Source organism: Bos indicus x Bos taurus, chromosome 20 (assembly GCF_003369695.1).
Source record: "Bos indicus x Bos taurus breed Angus x Brahman F1 hybrid chromosome 20, Bos_hybrid_MaternalHap_v2.0, whole genome shotgun sequence".
NCBI classification, from domain to species: domain Eukaryota; kingdom Metazoa; phylum Chordata; class Mammalia; order Artiodactyla; family Bovidae; genus Bos; species Bos indicus x Bos taurus.
Window position 1 is genome coordinate 56,689,649 of NC_040095.1, and position 22,688 is coordinate 56,712,336.

At 41.7% G+C, this 22,688-nt stretch overlaps 1 protein-coding gene and 1 non-coding gene across 2 annotated transcripts in view; one reads left to right on the forward strand and one right to left on the reverse strand.

Annotated features, from left to right (window-relative positions):
• The first annotated feature begins 1,132 nt into the window (after window positions 1-1,132).
• The window catches only part of MARCH11 (membrane associated ring-CH-type finger 11), a 118,188-nt gene continuing 96,632 nt past the window's right edge, over window positions 1,133-22,688 (forward strand). The window contains exons 1-2 of the mRNA XM_027520372.1: window positions 1,133-1,871; window positions 3,059-3,214. Of these exons, the coding sequence (XP_027376173.1) occupies window positions 1,341-1,871; window positions 3,059-3,214 (687 nt within the window). The 5' untranslated portion in view covers window positions 1,133-1,340. The remainder of the gene's footprint in view (window positions 1,872-3,058; window positions 3,215-22,688) is intronic.
• Window positions 18,811-18,882, reverse strand: TRNAC-ACA. Its single transcript has one exon. It is a non-coding gene; the product is annotated as a tRNA-Cys (tRNA).

Genomic DNA, 22,688 nt, shown 5'->3' on the forward strand with positions numbered 1-22,688 from the left:
GAAGCTTCGGCATGTGCACCGGTTCCCCCCCCCCACCCCCCCCCCACCCCCAGTCTAGTTCCCTGCAGGTGAGGTAGTTTATTTTCAGAAAAGAACTGAGTTTGTTGCCCTGCAGGAAGAGGAGGTTTTTCGGAGGGGAGTTCCACAGAAACTGGCTGGCTTCGGGGTGCATAAAATCGAAATCCACTGCTGCAGCAACTTCTGCAAGAGAGGTGTCATTTGAGTCCTTTCTGTGGCAAGGGTGAAAGAGACCACCCGCCACAGAAACGTGGTATCAGGGTTCACTAGGAGGAACCACTGTAGGACATGATATTTACAATGTCACCAGAATATTTTCAAATAAACCAGGATACTCACTGCAGGAGGGAGAGGGCGAGGGGGGCAGAGAAGGAAGATGCAGGTTTCAGTGACTTCTGTTTTGGAGGCTCCGGAGGGTCAGTGAGTGTGCCCTTCCCTTGAGGGAGAGGGCTCAGGGGGCTGGAAGCGATCTAGGGGGAGCATCCGTTAGTCCCCAGGGCCCCGCGCGCCCTTTCTTCGTCCCCTGCTTAGGGGGCAGCTGGGGCGCGCTAAGGGCAGCAGTGTCGCGAGCCCCCCGCCCCCCCTCCATTCCCACGCCGGTCTTGGGTTCGATCGCCCCTGCCCCGTCCCGCGGGCATCCCCCTGGCCGTCCGGTAACGGTTTCTGGACCTGGTGGCCCCCGACCCTCCCCCCCAACCCCGCCTCCCGCCACCCACCGGAGCCGCAGTGCTGCGCGGTTCCGAGAGGGGTAATCCGCCCCGGAACAGACGTGAGCGGCCCCGGGGCGGGGTCGCGGGAGGCGGCCCAGGGATTCCCCCACCCGCCTCCCCCCAATTCCAGCCGGCCCGCCGTCTCCGCACCTCACCGGGGGTTTGCGCTCGCCCCCCACCCCGGCCCCTTCCCCATCCCCCGGAACGACCCCCGGCTCCTCCCCACATACCGCCCGGCGCCGGCTCCCGCCGAATACCTCCTCCTGGGCCCATCCCCTCCGCGGCGCGGCTCCTCCCCCTCCCCTGGTTCCCGGGTCCCCCGCCCTCGATCCCCCCCGACACCCCCCCGGGCCGCGCCGCTCTCTCGCGCTGCCGAATCGGGCACCGCCTCCATCAGAGCCGAGCCCGCGGCTCCGCGGAGCAGCAGCCTCCGCCGCCGCCGGACCCTCCGCGTCCCCTCCCCGTCCCGCCCCTCAGTCCCAGGCGCCCGGGCCCCCGTCACCACCCTCCGCCCGCCCCCTCTTCCTTCCCTTCCTGCTCCGTTCTCCCTTAGCCCGCAGCCCGAGCCGGGCCCGCTCGCCGGGCTGGCAGGAGGGCGGCGGCGGCACCACCATGAGCTTTGAGGGCGGCCACAGCGGCGGCCGGCGCCGTGAGGCGGAGAGCGGGGACTCCGAGCCACCCCCGTCGCCTCCCCCGCCGCCTCCCCCGCCGCCGCCGCCAGGAGAGCCGGCTTCGGGCCCCGCGCCCCCTCGCTACCTGCCAGCGCCGCCCGCGTCCCCTGAGCGCCGCGCGGGGCCCGACGAGCCGCCCGCGGAGGTGGTTCCGCGGCACCGGGGCGCCGAGGAGCTGCCGCCGCCGCCGGCAGGGCAGGAGGTGGCGGCGGCCGGCGACTCTGGCGAAGGTCCGAGGCACCTTCCGGAGGCAACGGTCCCCGAGGCGGCGGCAGGGAAGGGCGGCCCCGGGGAGCCCGAGGCCGGCGCGGGTGGGGAGGGCGAGCGGCGGGGCGCAGGCGACCAGCCCGAGACGCGCTCGGTGTGTAGCAGCCGCAGCAGCAGCAGCGGCGGCGGCGGCGACCATCGCGCCGGGCACCAGCATCAGCACCACCAGCCCATCTGCAAGATCTGCTTCCAGGGCGCCGAGCAGGTGAGGCCCGGGGGGACGCTGGGGCAGAGGGAGGTGGGCTCGGGAAGGGCTGGGCTGGCTCCCGGTCCGGATGGCCGGCTTTCAGCACCACGGACAGCGTCCGCTTCTGGATTCCGGGGCTGAGCGGTTGCGTGGCGGCTACCTAATGTCCCTTTCCTGCAAAGGCAAATAACCTTGTCCCGCTGGCGAATAGTGCTTGATTTGGTCTACACTTTTTTTTTTTTTTTTCTACTTGGTTTTGCAGTTACACACTCCTCAGGTGTTTTAGTGGTAATGCTATAAGTATCTCTTTTGTGAATTACTAAATGGATTTGGTTTATACATAGAAACCAACCTATATTCCTTTATCTACAAGTGTGTCGTGAGGCAGATAGCCTTAGAGCACAAACAGGGAGTGAGTCATTTCAAAACCAAAAAGGGCAGAGTCTTTCCTTATTGCAAATTTTGGTGACTCAGTCTCACTGATGTGAAAGGCATGTTAGAGTTTTTAATAGGACAAATAAAAATGGACTTTGATCTTCTGAAAGAAAGCCTATTTAGCTAACAATGTACTTGATTAGAAACACAATTCTAAAATTATTAACTCCGTTAGAAGTGCATGCAAACTTATAAGCAAGTAATCGCTGGGGAAACAGGATATACGTCTCTCTTATGAAATGTGTGGTCTCAGAAAACATTAGGTTTAGTATTTTTATAAGTAAGGAAATTGCATAAGAACATGTAGGCTTTCAGGAATATAGTGCCCTAAGTCAATATTTATGATGCTACATTTAGAAAAAAAAAAGCATAATGCTATTGCAAGCTGCTTTCTGGGATGGCATGCATTTCTTCTTTAGCAATGATTAAGAATAACTGCAGAGGAAATGCATCTGACCATCCACTTAAAAGTTATTAAAGAGATTTAATAGTACAGCTTTCCCCCAAGGGTATTGAGAGCTATATCTTGCAGACATTTTGTATGTTGGTAGAACATTTATGTCATGACTCTAAGTAATATCTTTGAAATAGTTTTAAGACTTTAGTTTCATTCCCACCAGAGATATAAAAATTTAATTTCATTTTCTAAGATAGTGTTTGATGCTTGTATCCTTCTGAGTAAATGGCTTTGCAAGAAAAGAAAGCAAGTGTTGGGTTTTTAAAACAGAAACACAAACATAAAGATTCATGCTGAGTTGTTTTCTTTTCAGGGGGAGCTGTTGAACCCCTGCCGATGTGATGGGTCCGTTCGGTATACACATCAGCTGTGCTTGCTAAAATGGATCAGTGAGAGGGGTTCCTGGACCTGCGAACTCTGCTGTTACAGATACCATGTCACAGCCATTAAAATGAAGCAACCCTGCCAGGTAAACTGTTGTGACATTTCCTTCCCTCGAAGTCATTTTGCTACTAAGCATGAGGATATCTGCATATGCTACTTAACATATTCTATGCAAATCACACTAAAACCAAGATTTAGAATTTGTAGAGATGTTCTTTGAGAAGTCTGTGACATTTTTATCTGAGAAACTCCAAAGCCATTTTTATTCAAATGGCTTACTTTATTAATTGGTTGTTTATGGATGAAATTATACTCATCCTAGTTTATAAATGGGCAAGTTGGTAAAAAAATACTCCAGTTAATTCAATTTTATTAATTAGAAATGTTACACAAATTATTTTAGTAGTATTTTGTAAATTTAAGCATTGAAACTCTAAATGGGCTCCATTTACAGGAGATAGATGCAAGTAAAGCAAAACTTTACTAATCTGGAAACTTTGGTGGAACCCATTATTTCTAATCTGAGCCATTTTTTCACTTAACCAGCCTTGTTTTTTCATGAGTATTTTTCCACAGTTTTATTTTGGCTACTTTCATTCATTGCTCTGTTCAACTACACAGTGGATGCAGAAGTATTCCCAATATTTGCTCTCAATAATATTACTGAAATTTTAGATATTCTTAGAACTTTTAGTGTATAATCACATGATCACATAATGCTCATAACCAGACAAAAATTCCTGGAGAGATAAGCTTTTTTTTTTTTTTTTATGGTAGAACAGATTCAGGTTCTTGGAATAGACTTGTGAGATGTAAAATAATACTAAGAAAGACATCTTAGACTAAAGCAGAATAGTGTGTAATTGATAAGATCTTATAGTGACATGGGATTGAAGTTTAGCCGATATAAAAGAGTAGGTTCAAAACATAAAAATGAAGGACATAATGGAAGGAAAAGGAAGAGGAACTGAAAGTTAAGAGGGTGAGAAAGTAATAAAGTCCCATGTTCCCTGTTTCACTTTAAATTACCAAATTTAGTTTGCATTGAGCAATATAAAATAGATGGAATTGTTAGTGATGGCAGTAGGAATATGGAAGCTGAATTCAGTTCAGTTCAGTTGCTCAGTCGTGTCTGACTCTTTGCATCCCCATGAATTGCAGCATGCCAGGCCTCCCTGTCCAGCACCAACTCCCAGAGTTTACCCAAACTCACGTGCATCGAGTCGGTGATGCCATCCAGCCATCTCATCCTCTGTCATCCCCTTCCCCTCCTGCCCCCAATCCCTCCCAGCATCAGGGTCTTTTCCAATGAGTCAACTCTTCACATGAGGTGGCCAAAGTATTGGAGTTTCAGCTTCAGCATCAGTCCTTCCAATGAACACCCAGGACTGATCTCCTTTAGAATGGACTGGTTGGATCTCCTTGCAGTCCAAGGGACTCTCAAGTGTCTTCTCCAACACCACACTTCAGAAGCATCAATTCTTTGGCACTCAGCTTTCTTCACAGTCCAACTCTCACATCCATACATGACCACTGGAAAAACCATAGCCTTGACTAGATGGACCTTTCTTGGCAAAGTAATGTCTCTGCTTATGAATATGCTATCTAGGTTGGTCATAACTTTCCTTCCAAGGAGTAAGTGTCTTTTAATTTGCATTTCTGTTACTCACCATTTAAGGCATGATTAGCTGGCATGAAATAAAACTATGAATTTTCTCAAGCTGACCTAAGGCTGGTAAATAATTTGGAAAGAAGATGAATAACTAATGTGAATGAATGACGACGATGGTAAAGATAGGCACAAACCTGACATATTTTCTCAGAACCACTAACTGATTGACCTACTTGGGTATCAATTTATAGATCTGTCATAATTGTCTTGAAAAGCAGAGGGAACCATGCCCAAATAACAGGATATGAGTAGTATAATTGAATCTATAATAATTTTATGAATAGAATGTGTGGAGATGAGGAATGGAGAGCTTTGAGGCTCCAGTGAAAAGTCCCATGAGAAGTGCAATGGTCAGATGTTCCAGAGCTGATATAGATTGCTAAGTATTTAAAAAACTTCAACTTATGCCACTATATATTAATTCGCTTGGTGTGGTTAATTCTAAAGTAAATATAAATAGGTACTTGATGTAATTTTAAAATAGAGAAGAGACAGAAAGTTGGGGCAAAATGATATTTACTAATTCTAAACCTATAGCAGTATAGATTATTACTGTGTTTTGCTTCATTTAAAAAATCAGTAGTTTTGCTTCATTTTAAAAATCGATGGTTATTTTAACAAAAACAAGTCCCCAAAGTGTGTATGTAATATGACTGAAAAATCAAGGGGAACAAAAAACAACCAAAAACCAAAAGCTAACCTGGTATTACTAATTAATACATTTAGGATTAATTTTATTATATGTGCAAATATTGTCATAATCTGATGAAAGTGAAAGTGGAGAGGAAAAAGTTGGCTTAAAGCTCAACATTCAGAAAACGAAGATCATGGCATCCGGTCCCACCACTTCATGGGAAATAGATGGGGAAACAGTGGAAACAGTGTCAGACTTTATTTTTCTGGGTTCCAAAATCACTACAGATGGTGACTGCAGCCATGAAATTAAAAGACGCTTACTCCTTGGAAGGAAAGTTATGACCAACCTAGATAGCATATTCAGAAGCAGAGACATTACTTTGCCAACAAAGGTCTGGCTAGTCAAGGCTATGGTTTTTCCTGTGGTCATGTATGGATGTGAGAGTTGGACTGTGAAGAAGGCTGAGCACTGAAGAATTGATGCTTCTGAAGTGTGGTGTTGGAGAAGACTCTTGAGAGTCCCTTGGACTGCAAGGAGATCCAACCAGTCCATTCTGAAGGAGATCAGCCCTGGGATTTCTTTGGAAGGAATGATGCTAAAGCTGAAACTCCAATACTTTGGCCACCTCATGTGAAGAGTTGACTCATTGGAAAAGACTCTGATGCTGGGAGGGATTGGGGGCAGGAGGAGAAGGGGATGACAGAGGATGAGATGGCTGGATGGCATCACTGACTTGATGGATGTGAGTCTGAGTGACCTCTGGGAGTTGGTGCTGGACAGGGAGGCCTGGCGTGCTGCGATTCATGGGGTCGCAAAGAGTCAGACATGGCTGAGCGACTGATCTGATCTGAACTGATCTGGTGGCCTGACCTGTTTGTTCCAGTGAACTACAAAATAATATTTAGAAACAAAATTGGTACGAGTATGATGATGATAGTTCAGATCATGCCTGAAAACACAACTTTCCAGGACTGGAGTATATGCTTATAAAGCTCAGTACTCTTGATGAACAGAACTCAGTTATAAGGTTCCCATAGCATAGATTGCCATACTTAGGAGCAGATTATCCTCAGATAAAATTTGAATGATTGACTGACATATCTGTTATTGATGACCCACACACTGAGAATTTACTCTGAGTTTTGGTTTCCTCTGGTGTGAAGCTAATCAAATTTAGCATTTGTCGCACTCATATTTTTATGACATGGCAGAGATCCATCTCCTCATGGTATAGGATCAAACAGGAACCATATCATGTCCTTCCCTTGCACTTTCTGAACCCCTTCATTTTAAATAGTAAGCCCTCCCATAGCTGTGAGTGCGTAGTTACTTGGATGTAGAAGGGAAAAACATTAAGTAGTACTAGTAAGAGAAAGCATTTACTGAACACTTACTTTGTGTCAGGCACTGTTCTAAGTGCTTTACATATACTATTACTGATGTTTAATCTTCAAAATAAACTTATGAGTTAGATAATATTATCTCTATTTTATATAAAAGGAAACTGAGGTACAGCATAGTTGAGTACCTTTTACTACACTCATATATAGTAAAAGACAAAGCCAAGATTCAAACAGTCTGAGGCTCTGAGGTCCATGGCCTTAGCCACTGTGCCCTGGTTGGAAAGTGTTCTCAACTTCATCATAGCCATCCTGATGTTTCTGGGTTCATCACGACTTATCCTGTGTTATGCTCAGTCAAGCAGGCACTGGTTTCAGCCTGAGTCTTGATGATGGTCTAGAAAGGCTTCATCTATTGCTGTTTAACAAACTACCTCACACACTTAGTGGTTTAAACAACATCCATCATTTATTATCTCTTAAGAGTCTGTGGGTTGACTGAGATCAGTTGGGAGGTTCCTCTTGATATATGGCATCATTCTGGAGCCGTGAGGTTTGACTGGATGGGAACATCCAAGAGGGGTATCTTTATTTGACTTGATTGACTCAATGGACATGAGTTTGAGTAAACTCCGGGAGTTGGTGATGGACAAGGAGGCCTGGCATGCTGCAGTCCGTGGGGTCACAAAGAGTCGGACAGGACTGCGTGACTGAACCGAACTGAATTGACTTGTGCTGGTTGTTGGTTGGAAGCTCAGTTGGGGGTGTCAGCTGGTGCTTCACTCCTTTCTGTGTGTCATTTGGGTGTGATGATTGGATTCCAGGAGCATAAAAGTTACAGGTCTGTTATGACCCAGCTTTGGAAGTGACATCGTTTTATGTCTGCTGCATTCCCTTGATTGAAGCAAATCAGAGGACCAACCAGATTCAAGAGAAGGAAAAATAGACTTCATCTCTGGAGCCTGCCCTTCTTTAAAAAGAGTGGACATCTTTAATTCCCTGTGTGAGATAGCTTCTAAAATGGTGCCATCTACCTACACTGGTGTTTGCATTTGGTCCTCATCAGGTCCAGATCGGTCAACGTGTACCACCATAACTCCCCTTTCAGGGATGAGAAATAAAGAAAGTTTAAAAATGGATGGGAGTTGGATTCTATCGGCAGTGCTCGATGTATCCACTAAAGCACTTTCAGAAGTGACTGTTGCCATGATGCTCCTCTTGGTGCCCAGAGAGATGTGGGGACAGAGAAGGAAAGGAGCAGCTAACCAGGAAGCACATGTGTATGCAGGAAACATGTTGCAGTGAGTCTAAAACCTTAGTTCTACTTGTTTTTCTCATTGAGATTAGAATTCTTTGAGAATTTGGGTGTAAACCTCCCCATTTTGTGAGCTTTTAGTGATGCTCATCAACATGACCCAACAGAAATCTGATGTAGCCTGTAGAATATATTTAAATCTTAATTACTGTATCATTAGCAGTAGGAGCTAATTAAGACATTAGAAGTAATTAACATGCATTTACGTTCCTACTACCTCCTTGCAGAATCTCTTTTATTGATTACCATATTCAAGATGATGCATTAATGATAATTTTAAGAGTAAAAGCTAATTCTGTTTTGAATCTCGTACTGTGGTATAAAATTAGTGCAATCTAAGAACATATAAGATCAAATTTATTTTGAGATGTTGGTGATATTTTAAATTAATTAAGCAAGTATATTTAGCTTTATGAATGCTTTCAGTACTTTTTCAAGAACTAGAGATGTTTGAAGAGAGAACATTTACTAGATGCAGAGTTGTATGGCAAACTTGAGACATGCTATAAAACATGGACTATAATGCCTAAAGATAGAAAAATAAAATGTTAATGGAAGGCAGTAGCTATGTTACCTTGGCTGAGTTGGTTAACTATTTGTGCCTCAGTTAACTCATCTTTAAAAGATAATAATGGCACCTATTTTATACATTTTTTGAGGATTAAATATGTATATGCCTGTAAAATGCTTAGAATAGTGCCAGCAAGTAATAGGTGCCATTTTAATGTCGACTCTGATGACATTTACTTGTTCAGTCGGCTAAGAGATGGGGACCTTCGCTTGCTCCCACCAACAGTTCCTGTTGTTTCCTTCAGTCTCTTGTCACCAAAATAAAGTTATTGACTCTTCTTTCCATATCATTCTTTATGCCTGCATGTTTACTCTCTGCTTTTTCTAGCAGAGCCCACCTAGGTTTCTGACCAGATTGGTTATTATAAATAAAGAAGGAATCATAAATAAAAAAAATCAGATGTAGTGAGATATAAAATGATCTCAGCCCGTGGGTGCATATTTACTCTCCAGCTGTCCCTCCCCATGAGTCTTTATTGGAGTCTGCTTGTAATTGGAGAGATGCTTTTCGTGGTCAAGCACAGGGCAGTACCCTCCAGTGTCACTGAGTGGCATTGCGTGTTTATGCTCTGGAAAGGGCCTTGAGTTTGGGGTGTGTGTGATAAGCAGGAGGTCGAAGAAGCTCCAGAGATCCTGGGGTGGGGGCAGTCACAGAGGGCACAGGCAGGTGGTCCGGCATCAGTCACCATGAATCTGGTATCCATCAGCTTTCCTTCCTCCTCTGTTACTCGGGGCACCAACGTCTGGCAGAGGGCTTGCGCGGTAGGTCGGAGACTGCCATGTGGGCCGCCTGCCTTTACAGATAACAGGGCCCCAGCCATCTTTACCAGCCAATAACATTTTTGTTATTCTGCCCCTGCTGCTTCTCCCTGAAGCTCTTATAATGGGCTGTCAGCGACAAGTCTTCTTCCAGCAGTGAGACTGATTGGAGCGACTCCTTGGACTGAGAGTATTTTTCATTTTTATCTATGTTCTTTTCCTGATGGGATTCATTGTGATAGTTTTGAATTAGAGATGAAGTTGACACGAGGCAGCTTCACGTTGGCTACTGTTCTAAGGTACAGCTTCTGGACTACGTGCAAAGCGTTTATAGACCTTTCATGAACTTCTTGAGGGCCCCGTGATCATTATTTTGCTAAATAGGGCTCTGTCGTGAAAGGGGTATTTCCTCCTTCAGAGGTGATTTAAGTTGTTCTCATGGTGTAGCTGATGCAGTAGGAGAAGCTGACAAACTATCATTGAAAATTGACTGTGATTTTGGAAATGTATTAGGAAAACATCGGAGCATGAACTTCGGCGTTGCTGTCTGTTGAAATACTCAAGGCATTTGCATTTAATGGATGAAGAATGTCTGCATACATTCAACATGGCTGAAGTCGTGAAGACACCACTTTTACTGTTTCTCTGTTGCTCTTGTTAGCATCTCTGTAGGTTTCACAGCAAATGACACGTCGAGGGGAAGCTTTTCATTACCATGCCTGAATATCTGAGAAACAGTGCTGAAATGTTAAAATTTAAATACATGTACTGATGTATGTAATAGGTAATTAAAAATATCAAAATACACAAAGAACACATCATGAGGCATCTCCCTGGCCTTTGAAGTGATTTTTGTTTCATTTGCTTACTAATTCTCAAAGCACTTAGATCTGCATTTTACTGCAGTTAAACACTGAACAGTTATATCTGCACTAGAACAGATTAATAATCCTCTAGTGAATAAAACATGTAAATTATACTGCATCTACTACTATAGCCATCTTAGTTACTGTATGGGCTGTGTGTACAATAATTTTACAATCTGTTTCAAAGCCAGATGGTTCCAAGACGGTAGTAAAAAAAAGATGGAGACCCTTCAGGGTATCGTGGACTGGTGCTTGCTTTTATCCTTTATGGAGAGAGGACCAGGGATGATGTGGTCCTGATGGATGACACTCTCCAGAACTTTCTTTCCCACATGTGTCTGCTTTTCTACATTCATTCTAGCTTTTTTCAAGTATATCTTCCTTTTGACACCTTTCTCTTCTTTGGTCTCTTGGCCTCTCCACTCAGCTGCTTGTAGAAGAAGAATCTGTCCCTAAAAATCTGTGGGACAGATTTTATAAAAAAAAATGAGGTAACACAGATGAGTGTAGCTTGGCAGTCACTTTCTTGGTCACTTTGTGGGCATTCGGTGAATATTTGTAGTAGGCATGAGTGAATGAACACTTGAGCAAGTGTTTTAGAAAAATAGAGAAGATCATGGGGGTCATGTTCATATTTCTGTGGTGAGAATGTGATTTAAGGAAATTAAGTTGCATTTACTGCTTACCCATTAGCCACCTACAGTCAATTTTCAACTCCTTCTTAAATTGACCTCATACTCCTATTCTGAATCTGTGTGGGAAAATATGTTTGGTTCTTCAGACCACAGGAAATAAAAAATCTTAAAAGTAGGGTCTATTTTTAAAAACCTAGAATAAAAAAAAAAAAGGTTTCCAGTGAGACAGATCTGCTCTTTTCAAAAACTAAAATGTCATGAAAAAGACTCTGTGAATGTGAAATTACCCATGTGTGACACACTTGGTTTCTTGAGGTTGTCACTGGTTGAAGGATTTCATCTAGCATTTTGTTCAGAGAAATTGAATAATTTGTTGGAAATTTTACTGTATGATCGCGGGTATAAACGAACTGCTAAGAATGTCTGCTGGGTAGTTTTCTTGGTGTGAAATCTGCCACCTGGCTGAAAACTAGGTGATGGATTTTTTTTTTTTTTTTAATGAGCAGTTGTACAGTTGTAACATAACTTCAAAAATGATTTTCCACTGCTGAGTACAATGCCCCAACACAGGGCGATGCGGCAAGGGAACAGACCATGTCTCCCTTACTCATTTCCTGCTTTGTCTTGGCGTGTGGCTTTGCCGTGATGTGATGATGTTTGCTGAAGGGACTGGAACAAAGGAAACGCAGCTTCCTTCTATTTTTGGACATTCTAAGAGTAGGATGGGATGACTCTGAGGGTGAAGCTACAGTGCTTCCAACCCTTCAGAGCAGCGGGGAATGGACAAGATAATCACCTACAATTACAAGTAAATGGATAGCGGACACTGAGGACACGGCCTGGAAAAACTGCACCCTGGCTTGTACTTTCTGTATCCTTGGATATTTAACAGCGTCTTCCCTGTGCCCATAACTTATAATTCAACAACTGTTCTTATGATTTAGCCAAATGAAGTCCCACATAAGTAGAGGTGGTCTGGAAGCAGTCCTGTGGGAAGACGTGACAAAAACGTTGCTGTGTAAAGTCAATGAGAACTTATTGGGGAGATATTTCCTATTCAGTCCCTCCTTTTAGGTATCTATGCTCTGAAAGCGACTGTCTAAAACCCTGTTTTCCCCCCCGTTTTCATCTCTTCAACAAAGTTGATTTTGAATAATGACACCTGGGCAATGCATGTGTCCTTTACATGGTAACAGGGTTCCGTTGCCCTGATACGTTTTTCAGCTTTCTTTCTCATTTTGGTATGCTAATTATGTGCAAGTGGCCAAGGCTTAATCTAGGCACAGGGGCCCTCCTGGTATGAATGGAGCATCCAGCTCTTATTTCAGGAACCCTCTGGGCACTCCTTTGTTATATATGGACCTGCAGTTGTGCCCTGACACTTACATGTCATAACTCCAGGGTACAAAATAGTTCAGATAAACAAGGAACTATTTCAAGAAATGTATACAGGCTTGCCTTGGTTTGTTCAGCCTGTTTTAAAAAAAAGTCTTTAAGAAGGGTAATATCTCTCACAAATATTAGTGGATTTTATTTATATTCCTGTGACAGAATATTCCAGAAGCCACAGGAAATACTTCTCTTTTCTTCCCACACCAGTGTTAACTTCTTTTCTGTGTTACATTTGCAGATTTTAATGTAAGTATGTATGTAAGTGTCCTCACTATCAGTTTTTAAAAGAAAATAAAATCAAGGGCTTCCCAGGCAGTACTAATGGTAAAGAATCCACCTGCCAATGCAAGAGATGCAAGAGACTCAAGTTCAGTCCATGGGTTGGGAAGATCCCCTGGAGTAGGAAGTGGCAACCCACTCCAGTTTTCTTGCTGGAGAATTCCATGAACAGAGGAGCCTGGAGGGCTACAGTCCATGGGGCTGCAAAGAGTCAGACATGACTGAGCAACTGAGCACAAAGAAATTAAAAACTTTACCAAATTTTGGTAAAATTAGTTGTAATCTTAAGAGTAGAGTAATAATAAAGAGCACAGGATTGTCCAGGCATATACTGAGCATTCTGTAAATATTTCTCTTATCCTCCTTCCATCTTTTTCTTCCTTTTCATGACAACATCTTATCCTTCTCTTTGTACTGAAGATAACTAGATGGGAGGTTTCCAGGGCAGCCTCCAGTTCTTCAGAGAGAAAAGACCCAGTGAACAGGGTGACAGCCCTTGTCCACGATGTGTTCTCTAGAGTCAACAGGCATGCCTTAGGGCAAACCTGGAAGTGGAAAGAAAATCTTGAATGTAGAATCCCTTTCAGTCCCCTCTCAAACTGTCTTCCTTTTACCTTTCATACTACAAAAGCTTCTATGAAAGACATTTTCAGAGCTAGACAAGGCTTTTCAATAGTTTGAGAAATAGTAGAAAGAAGAAAAATGCTAAGTCAACAAAATTAGAACTAATTGTACCAAAATTTGTCAGGTAGCTTTGAGTGACACGTGGTCCCTAGATTTGGGGGAAAAGACCTCCTTGAGCAGTTTGGTGAAGCATAAGGATGGGTGAGGAATGTCCTTACCTCCTGTCTGCCTCTTCTGTCTGACCTACACCTTACTAAGACTGAAGTAGTATACGTTGCATAGAAGGAAATCTGAGATAGAAATGTGTTACTTTCATTTTGGGCATAATTAAGCTCCACTATAGTAGACTTTAGGGGGAAATTCTCAAGCATTCCTTGAAATGCTTTTGGGGAAACTTTCAACTCCTAGTGATGGTGAATGCACAGTGATTATTGATATAACAGGGCATAGAGTTGGATAAATATCTGTTTATTTTTCATTTAGAAGATGATCTTACTCATGTCTAGGGTTAGCCTCAAAATATTTCATCTTTTTTTCTACTATGAATTAATTGATGATTTTTATTGACTATTTTTTCACTCATTAGTATATTAACCACTCCCACGTTGCAGGCACTGTTCTTGGTTCTAGAGCTATGGAATTTGTTGAAACAGGCCTCTGCTTCTAAATTTAAATTCTTGATGATGAAGGACAAACAATAAACAATAAGTAAGCAAACTAGGTAATTTTAGATTAAGTTAATAATTTCAGTAGGAAAAATCTGGATGATTAAAAAAATGATTAAAAAATGATTTAAAAAATGCAGTGAACCATGTGATACTGGGTTAGAGTTGGAAACAGTGTAAACTCATGTTTTGCTTAATATAGGTACAAATGGTTACATATGGAAATATTTATAGATATGTGCTTGTGCATGGGTTAGTATACACAAACCCATTTCTTCTCTCTGTCTCCTGAGAAGGCCTAATAGTAAAACCCCGGTTACAGTTTATCTAGCACCAGATCTTGGTGTCCAATATCATCCTCCAATAAAAGGAACCAGTCTTATACAAGATGTTATTCTATGAGGCTGGAATATGTTGTTCCAGAGAAGAAAATGCTCAAAAAAACACAATGATGGGACTCAGCAAAAGGACACAAGAGCCAACCTGGAAGAGCCAACCCCAGTGGCTAAATTTGGAACAATTTGAGCAATAAAGTAAATAATGTAGTATTGGATTATAGTGTAAACTGTAATATGAACTTCCATGTATGCATTTATTATAAATAAATGACTGCATGAATAAGCAAATGGAGGAAAAGAGACAAATCTCCCACAGATGAATTCTAAATTATATATTTATATACTGTCCTCTCCAGGAGGTGGAGCCCGGCTCCCCTTGGCCCTTTGTACTTAGTGGCTTTTTTCGAAGAGTAGACTGGTTCCAGGACAGAATGAGGGGAGAGGAATTAACTTAACAGTAGAGAAGTCTGGCAAATGCTGCCTAAGCCTTGTGGCCAAGTTTAACATTATCAGTGATAAGCCATGTTGCTAATATGTGCCCTTGATATGATGTGATGAGACTACCTTCCTTACCTTTGTAGTCTTCCTTCTAAAATCCATAACCCTCATTGAACCATGAGAAAAACAGCAGACCAAACCAAACTGGGGCACAGCCTACAAAATACCTGGCCAGTGCTCTTCAACACTGTGAAGAAAAAACAAGAAAAGTCCAAGAAGCTGTCACAAGCCGAGAAAGCTAAGGCTATGTGGCGTGCATGCCCCTCTGTCCATGGGGTTCTCCAGGCAAGAATACTGGAGTGGATTGCCATGCCCTCCTCTAGGGGACCTTCCCAACCCAGGAATCAAACCCAGGTCTCTCGTATTGCAGGCGGATTCTTTACCATCTGAGCTACCAGGGAAGCCGCCAGGAGATGCAGTAACAAAATGTAATGTGTCCAGGATGGAATTCTGGAAATAGAAAAAGGACATTAGAGAAGAACTAGTGAAATCCTAGTGAAGTGTGCTGGTGGTGTAGTTTCTAAGTCGTGTCTGACTCTTGCAACCCATGGACTATAGCCTGCCAGGCTCCTCTTTCCATGGAATTCTCCAGGCAAAAATACTGGAGTGGGTTGCCATTTCCTTTTTCAGGGATCTTCCCAACCCAGGGATCAAACCCAGGTCTCCTGCACTGCAGGCAGATTCTTTACCAACTAAGCTACCAGAGAAGCTTAGTAAAGCTTAGTAAAATGTGGAGCTTAGTCAATAGTAATGTACCAGGGTTGATCTACTAAATTGTGACAAACGTACCTTAGTGATGTTAGGTGCTGACCGTAGGAGAAACTGTGTGTGGCGTATATGGGAACTCTTTGTGCTATCTTTGCAACTTTTATGTACATCTAAAGCCACTCTAAAAGTCATTTTTTTTTAAAGGTATGGGAAACACTAAGTGTATCCAGATAGAAGGGGTAAGTAAGGAAAGTCTTTCTGAGGTGATGATAGTCGAGCTTAGACCTAAAGATTGATGCTAATCACCCTGAAAGGAGGAGCAGCTAGCTTAAAGACTCGAAATAATGAAGAGCTTGTTGTATTGGATGGAATAAAAGGAGATCCATGAGTGAGGAAGAGTAGGAGATGTTGGGGAGGTAGGGATGCACCTTACCGCGCAGCACACTGTGATAGATTTGTGTTTCATTCTAAGAGCCATGGGACATCATTGTAGAGTTTCAGGCAGAGGAGTAAAATAATAAAAGTAACAAATACCTTCGGTTGCTTTGTAACGCCTGGATTGGAAGGAACCTGGGCTGAGAGGAGGGATGCTGCTAGAATGCTCCCTGATGGATAGGAAGGAGGTAACAGGGGTTCCTATTCAGATGATGGCAGCAGAGATGAAGAGAAGTGTATCCAAAATGCTTTGAAAGTAGAAGCAAGAGTTAACAATTTTTTTTTGTAATTTATTTCATGACAAAACACCTGAACTGAGTTGAAGCTGTTTATAGTCTTTTTCTAAGGCAGTGTCAGTTTTCATATATTTTGCTGTAGAAATATTGTGATCGATTACAGGATATTGACCTAGACCCTGCTGAGCATGAAGGATCTTATATAATACAATAAAAATGCAACATACTTTAAAAATATGGACAATTTGAAATTCTGAAACACATATGGTCTGAAGTGTTTTGGGTAAGGGATTTTGCTCTAACATATGGTCTATTCTGGAGAGTATTCCCTGTGCTCTTAAGAAGAGTATATATTCTGCTCTTGTTGAGTGATGTATTCTATAAAGGTCTGTTTGGTGTCGTTAGTTTATTTCCTTGTTGGCCTTCTGTCTAGTTAAAAGTGAGGTATTGAAGTCTCCAAATGTTATTGTTAAATTGTCTATTTCTCTCTTCAATTCTCCCAGTTTTTTCTTTATGTATTTTGGGGCTCTGTTATTAAGTGCAGATACATTCATAAGTGTTACGTCTTGATGGACTGACTTTTTTTTTTTTTAATGACAAAATGTTCTTGGTCCCTAGTAACAATTTTATCTGTAAGATACTAGTATAGTTATCCCAGCTGTCTTTTGGATATGTCTGTATGATTTATCTTCATTCTTTTTATTTTCAACCTATTTGTTTCTTGAATCTAAATCGTGTCTCTTGCAGACAACACATCATTGGATTATTGGGTAAAAGCGTTTGGACCTGTATGTAGTTATTCCTGTAATAGTGTCTAACGAAAATCAACAAATGTTTTTTTTTTTTTTTAATTTTATTTTATTTTTAAACTTTACAATATTGTATTAGTTTTGCCAAATATCGAAATGAATCCGCCACAGGTATACCTGTGTTCCCCATCCTGAACCCTCCTCCCTCCTCCCTCCCCATTCCCTCCCTCTGGGTCGTCCCAGTGCACCAGCCCCAAGCATCCAGTATCGTGCATCGAACCTGGACTGGCGACTTGTTTCATACATGATATTATACATGTTTCAATGCCATTCTCCCAAATCTCCCCACCCTCTCCCTCTCCCACAGAGTCCATAAGACTGATCGATACATCAGTGTCTCTTTTGCTGTCTCGTACACAGGGTTATTGTTACCATCTTTCTAAATTCCATATATATGCATTAGTATACTGTATTGGTGGTTTTTTTTTTTCTGGCTTACTTCACTCTGTATAATAGGTTCCAGTTTCATCCATCTCATTAGAACTGATTCAAATATATTCTTTTTAATGGCTGAGTAATACTCCATTGTGTGTTGTTAGCATTGCTTGAAAGGAACTATATCACCTGAGGCTTGATGTGAGTAATTGAGAATTTGTGGAACCCTAGGCTTTTCTAATAAATAGGATATTCTTCTAGCCATTCATAAATACTTAACTATTTCTTCTAAGTCTCCAAAGCCCCCTGAGTATGAGCATTTTGACACAATTAACCTTTGTAATTTTAGATCTTTTTATACACTTGTTATACATCTTCTAGAGGAGCTGAGATTATATGTAGGTCAGTGTGATATAATGGACAAAACATAGACTTTAGCAACATGCAGACCAGGGTCTAAATTTTAGCTCAGCTACACACTAAGTTGTGTGACCCACAGTGATACCGTATGTATTCATTCAAAGTTAAATCAGGTAACATTTTCAAAGTTCTTGGGGTGTAACTGTTTTAATAGTTCTGTTAGAACAAGAGTTTGAACACATAAAATTCTGCTAGGTTTTGGATTTGTTGTTTATTCATTTACATTCATCCATTTAATCCAGCAAATATTTATTAATTACTTACTAGGCCAGGCACTGTTCTAAGGGTTGGAGATAAACAGAAGAGTAAGCAAAAGAAATAAAATTCCTGCCCTCAGAGGGCATATACTCCAGAGAGGGAGACGGATAGTAAACAAATAAAAATTCCAAGTAAAAAAAATTAGTAAATTAATTCATTGTAAGTGCTAAGGGAAAAACTTTGGCCAAAAAGAGGGGTATGAAAAGCTGAGAGAGGTGGTTAAAATTTTAGATGAAATGGTTAGAAAAGTCTACCCATGCATGAGATTTGACACTGATTGACAGAAATTTTCCATATGTGGCTTTCTAGAGATACGAAGTAGGATATATTCATGAATGTTTAGGGGCTTCCCCAATAGCTCAGTGGGTAAAAAATCCACGTGCAATGAAGGAGACACAGGAGCCATGGGTTCAATCCCTGGGCTAGGAAGATCCCTGGTTTGAGAAGATCCCCTGGAGTAGGAAGTGGCAATCCACTCTGGTATTCTTGCCAGGAGAATCCCAGGGACAGAGGAACCTGGCAGGCTACAGTCCAAAGGGTTGCAAAGAGTCAGACATGAAAGCATGGCAGTGATGTTTACCATGGTTAGTTTTCCTAGTAAAGTACATTCCATTCTGGGCTTTAGTTTTCCATGAGTAGACCGACGAGGTCAATATTTTACAGCCTATAGTTTTCAAGTTTACATACATATATTAAAAACCTTGGTGAAAGTTGAAAGTGAAAGTTAAGTCACTCAGTCGTGTCCGACTCTTTGCGACCCCATGGCCTGTAGCCCGCCAGGCTCCTCCATCCATGGGATTCTCCAGGCAAGAGTACTGGAGTGGGTTGCCATTTCCCTCTCCAGGAGATGTTCCCTACCCGGGGATCGAACCCGGGTCTCCCGCATTGTAGGCAGAGGCTTTACCATCTGAGCCACCAGGGAAATACTTGGTAGTGGCCCTATTTCCTTGACCTGTTGTATATCTTGGATATTATGGTGAATGTTCAGACATTGGTTTTAAAAGCAAGGAAAAAGGCTACACAGTCATATATATATTAAGAGAAAAAGAATAGTGAAAAGTGTATTTTGGATTTTAAGAATCACAGATGCTCAATTTGTACTTCTTGAATTATTTAAATCATTTATGTTGCCACATTCACTGTTCAATCTATAGAATTATCAAGTGATTAGGATCTTAAATACAAACTATCATATATGAGAAACATGAGAAATTCAGCCTGTTTGGATTATAATTCTTTTTAACACTGATTTTTATAAATACAATGTATTTTATAAATATAGTGATAATAAAACACTCTTCTAGGAGAAACACATTTTTTTTTTTCTGTTGAGAAACACACATTTTCTGAGATGGATTATTTTGAAGGGAAGCTCCATCATCTCATGGAATGCCATCCAAGAAACTTGATTAACTGGAGAATGAATGTGTGAGGCTGTAATTTTCAATGTACTGTAATTAGGAGCTTTTGACATGGCATGTACATGACTTGTAATGTACATGTACATGGCCACTCTGAAAGTCTTGCAGGGGCTGAAAGTGGAGAAGTGGCTTTTTATGTTGCTCCTGGAACTGCAGAAATTGATATTTGGGTTTCCAAAATCCACTTGACATAAACGGCTTCCATTTGTCAGTGCAGTGGAATGCAGGGTACCCATCTTTTTTGAATCTCAGCCATTGACAGAGAATGAGCACAAAGGAGCTCTGAAGGTTGAACACTTCTTCTTCCTCCTCAGAAAACTTTTAATCATATGGAGACATTTTATCTCAGCTTATGGTACTTAGCTCACCAAAATGGGATAATCAGTTCCTCAGATTTGACGGGAAATGTCATCTGTAACTTAAAATCCCTGGGTTTCGAAGGCAGGAGCATAAGTGGGTTATTGACAATCTTTTATTCAGGAGAAAAGTGATGGTTACTTCACAGGGAGTGACATGTTATAAACATGTGCAGGAAGGAAGATAGATGTCCTTACAGCAAATACTCTCCATGGAACTCCAGTCTGGGTGTCCTGTGTTTGTAGTGAACTAGTTTAGATCTTCTGTTAAAAATCTAAAGCCTTTCAAGATAACTCAGTATCCTGAGAGTTTGTATAAAGGGCAAGCATCTGATGACTGGTATCCCCTTCATCAGTGAGATGTCAGAAAAACTTCACCATGCAACTCCGCCCTCTAGTGTTTCCTGATAACTACAGTCATGGTCTCAAAATTTGACCCATGGTACCCAGAATTTCACTAGGTTAGAGATATTTCTTTTTTTTTTTTTTTCATTTTTTAAAATTTTTTACTATCTTTTTTTAAATTTTATTTTATTTTTAAACTTTACATAATTGTATTAGTTTTGCCAAATATCAAAATGAATCCACCACAGGTATACATGTGTTCCCCATCCTGAACCCTCCTCCCTCCTCCCTCCCCATGCCATCCCTCTGGGTCGTCCCAGTGCACTATATTTCACATCTTGTTTGAAAATAAATTTGGCCCAGGTTCCATTTGTATAAAAGGCTTTGACATCTGTTTTTGTTTACCTAATTTGTTTCAGAAAAGGTGCTACCCCCATTTGATTAGATTTTGATTAAATCAAACTTGTTTTCTTTATTCCACTTTGCAAATATGGAGGATTAAATTTTAGTCCATTGAGAGACTTTGGAATAACTATGTCTTAAATAGTTTAAGAATATAAATCATGTGAGCTCAAGAAGAATATTAAATCCATTTAAAGTTATTTTAGGAAGCACATTCACATGTGATTCCGCACTGAATATCTAGGTGCAACAAGTTTACATAGAAGACGATTATGACATCTTGCATCCCTGTCAAAGCTGTGGTTTTCCTTGTAGTCATGTATGGATGTGAGAGCTGGACCATAAAGAAAGCTAAGTGCTGAAGAATTGATGCTTTTGAACTGTGGTGTTGGAGAAGACTCTTGAGTCCCTTGGACAGCAAGGAGGTCAAACCAGTCTCTCCTAAAGGTAATCAATCCTGAATATTCATTGTAAGGGCTGATGCTGAAGCTGAAGCTCCAATATTTTGGCCACCTGATATGAAGAACTGACTCATTGGAAAAGACCCTGATGCTGGGAAAGATTGAAGGCAGGAGAAGGGGATGGCAGAGAATGAGATGGTTGGATGGCATCACCGACTTGATGGACATGAGTTTGAGCAAGCTCTGGGAGTTGGTGATGGACAGGGAAGCCTGGTGTGCTGCAGTCCATGGGTTAAGCATGACTGAGCAATTGAACTGAAATGAGAATCTTTGTCAAAATATTTGCAATATATTGATGATCAAGTATTTTATATATTTTGGAAAAAAGATAAAAATATCCTTAGTATTTGGATTAATGTATTTAAGAGAAACTGCCCCTGTTGTTATTCAGTCACTAAGTCGTGTCCAACTCTTCGCAACCTCGTGAACTGCAGCAAGTCAATTTTCCTTGTCCTTGACCATCTCCCAGAGTTTATTCAAACTCATGTCCATTGAGTCAGTGATGCTGCCTCATCTCATCCTCTGCCTCACGCTTCTCCTCTTGTCCTCAATTTTCCCCAGCATCAGGGTCTTTTCCATAAGTCAGTTCTTTGCATCAGGTGGCCAAACAACTGGAGCTTCAGCTTCAGCATCAGTCCTTCCAATGAATATTCAGGGTTGATTTCCTTTAGGATTGACTGGTTTGATTTCCTTGCTGTCCAAGGGACTCTCAAGAGTCTTTTCCAGCACCACAATTCTAAAGCATCAATTCTTAAGAGAAACTATTGATCAAATATTGGGGCGGTTTTATTACTTGAAAGAGAAACTGATCACATTTCAGCTTCTTTTGTTCAGCTTCAGATTTTTCAAAGAGGCCCTTTTATTTTGCTGCAGGCAACATTTTTAAACAGAGAATTAGATGAGAAGCAATTTTCATGATGTAAAACTTATGAACTATATGTGAAAATGAGGTTTTTAACTACTGATGATTGTTTTACTAATGGTGAGCCATCTTGCTTGAGGGAGAAAATTTTTCCAGGAGGCTTAAGTTCTTAGTTAATAACCAGAGGAACCTTAATTAAGCAGTTACTATTGAGGCCCCAGCCACCTCCTGAGGTTTATCACTGTGGGGAGGGATGGTGGAGAGACAGTGTTTCTGTCTGGTTTGAGTACCCTCAAAATAACTAGAGTAAATAAAAAGAAATAGCAGAAGTAAAAGGAATGATAAGTAGAGTTTTCTTTTTACAAGTGGGGAACATAATTTTATTTTAGAGATAGAAAGGTTTCCAAGAATATTAATAGGGGTATTAGACAAACTTACTTGTCTTGAAGGGTGTTAATATCCTTTCCAAGTCAATGAGGCCATAGGTAGTCTTGGTTCCATGCTCAGAAACTAAGACCTATTAGTTATTTTGTGTGTGTGCGTGTGTGTTAAACTTGTGGTTTATTTTCTAAGTAGTCTTGGTAATGTGATTATACAAAATTGCCTGTGGTTAGAAAACTCAGATGTTTTTAAACTTTATATTTTACATTGGAGTATAGCCGTTAACAATGTTGTGATAGTTTCAGGTTTTCGGTAGAGTGACTCTATAGCCACACATACACAAATATTCATTCTATCCCATACTCCCCTCCCAACCAGGCTGCCACATTAGCATTGAGCAGAGTTCCCTGTGCTGTATAGTAGGACCTGTTAGTTATTGAAAATGAATAATACGTAACTATCAATAGGTCAAAGAGCTCAGTTTGTGATACTGTCCCTGC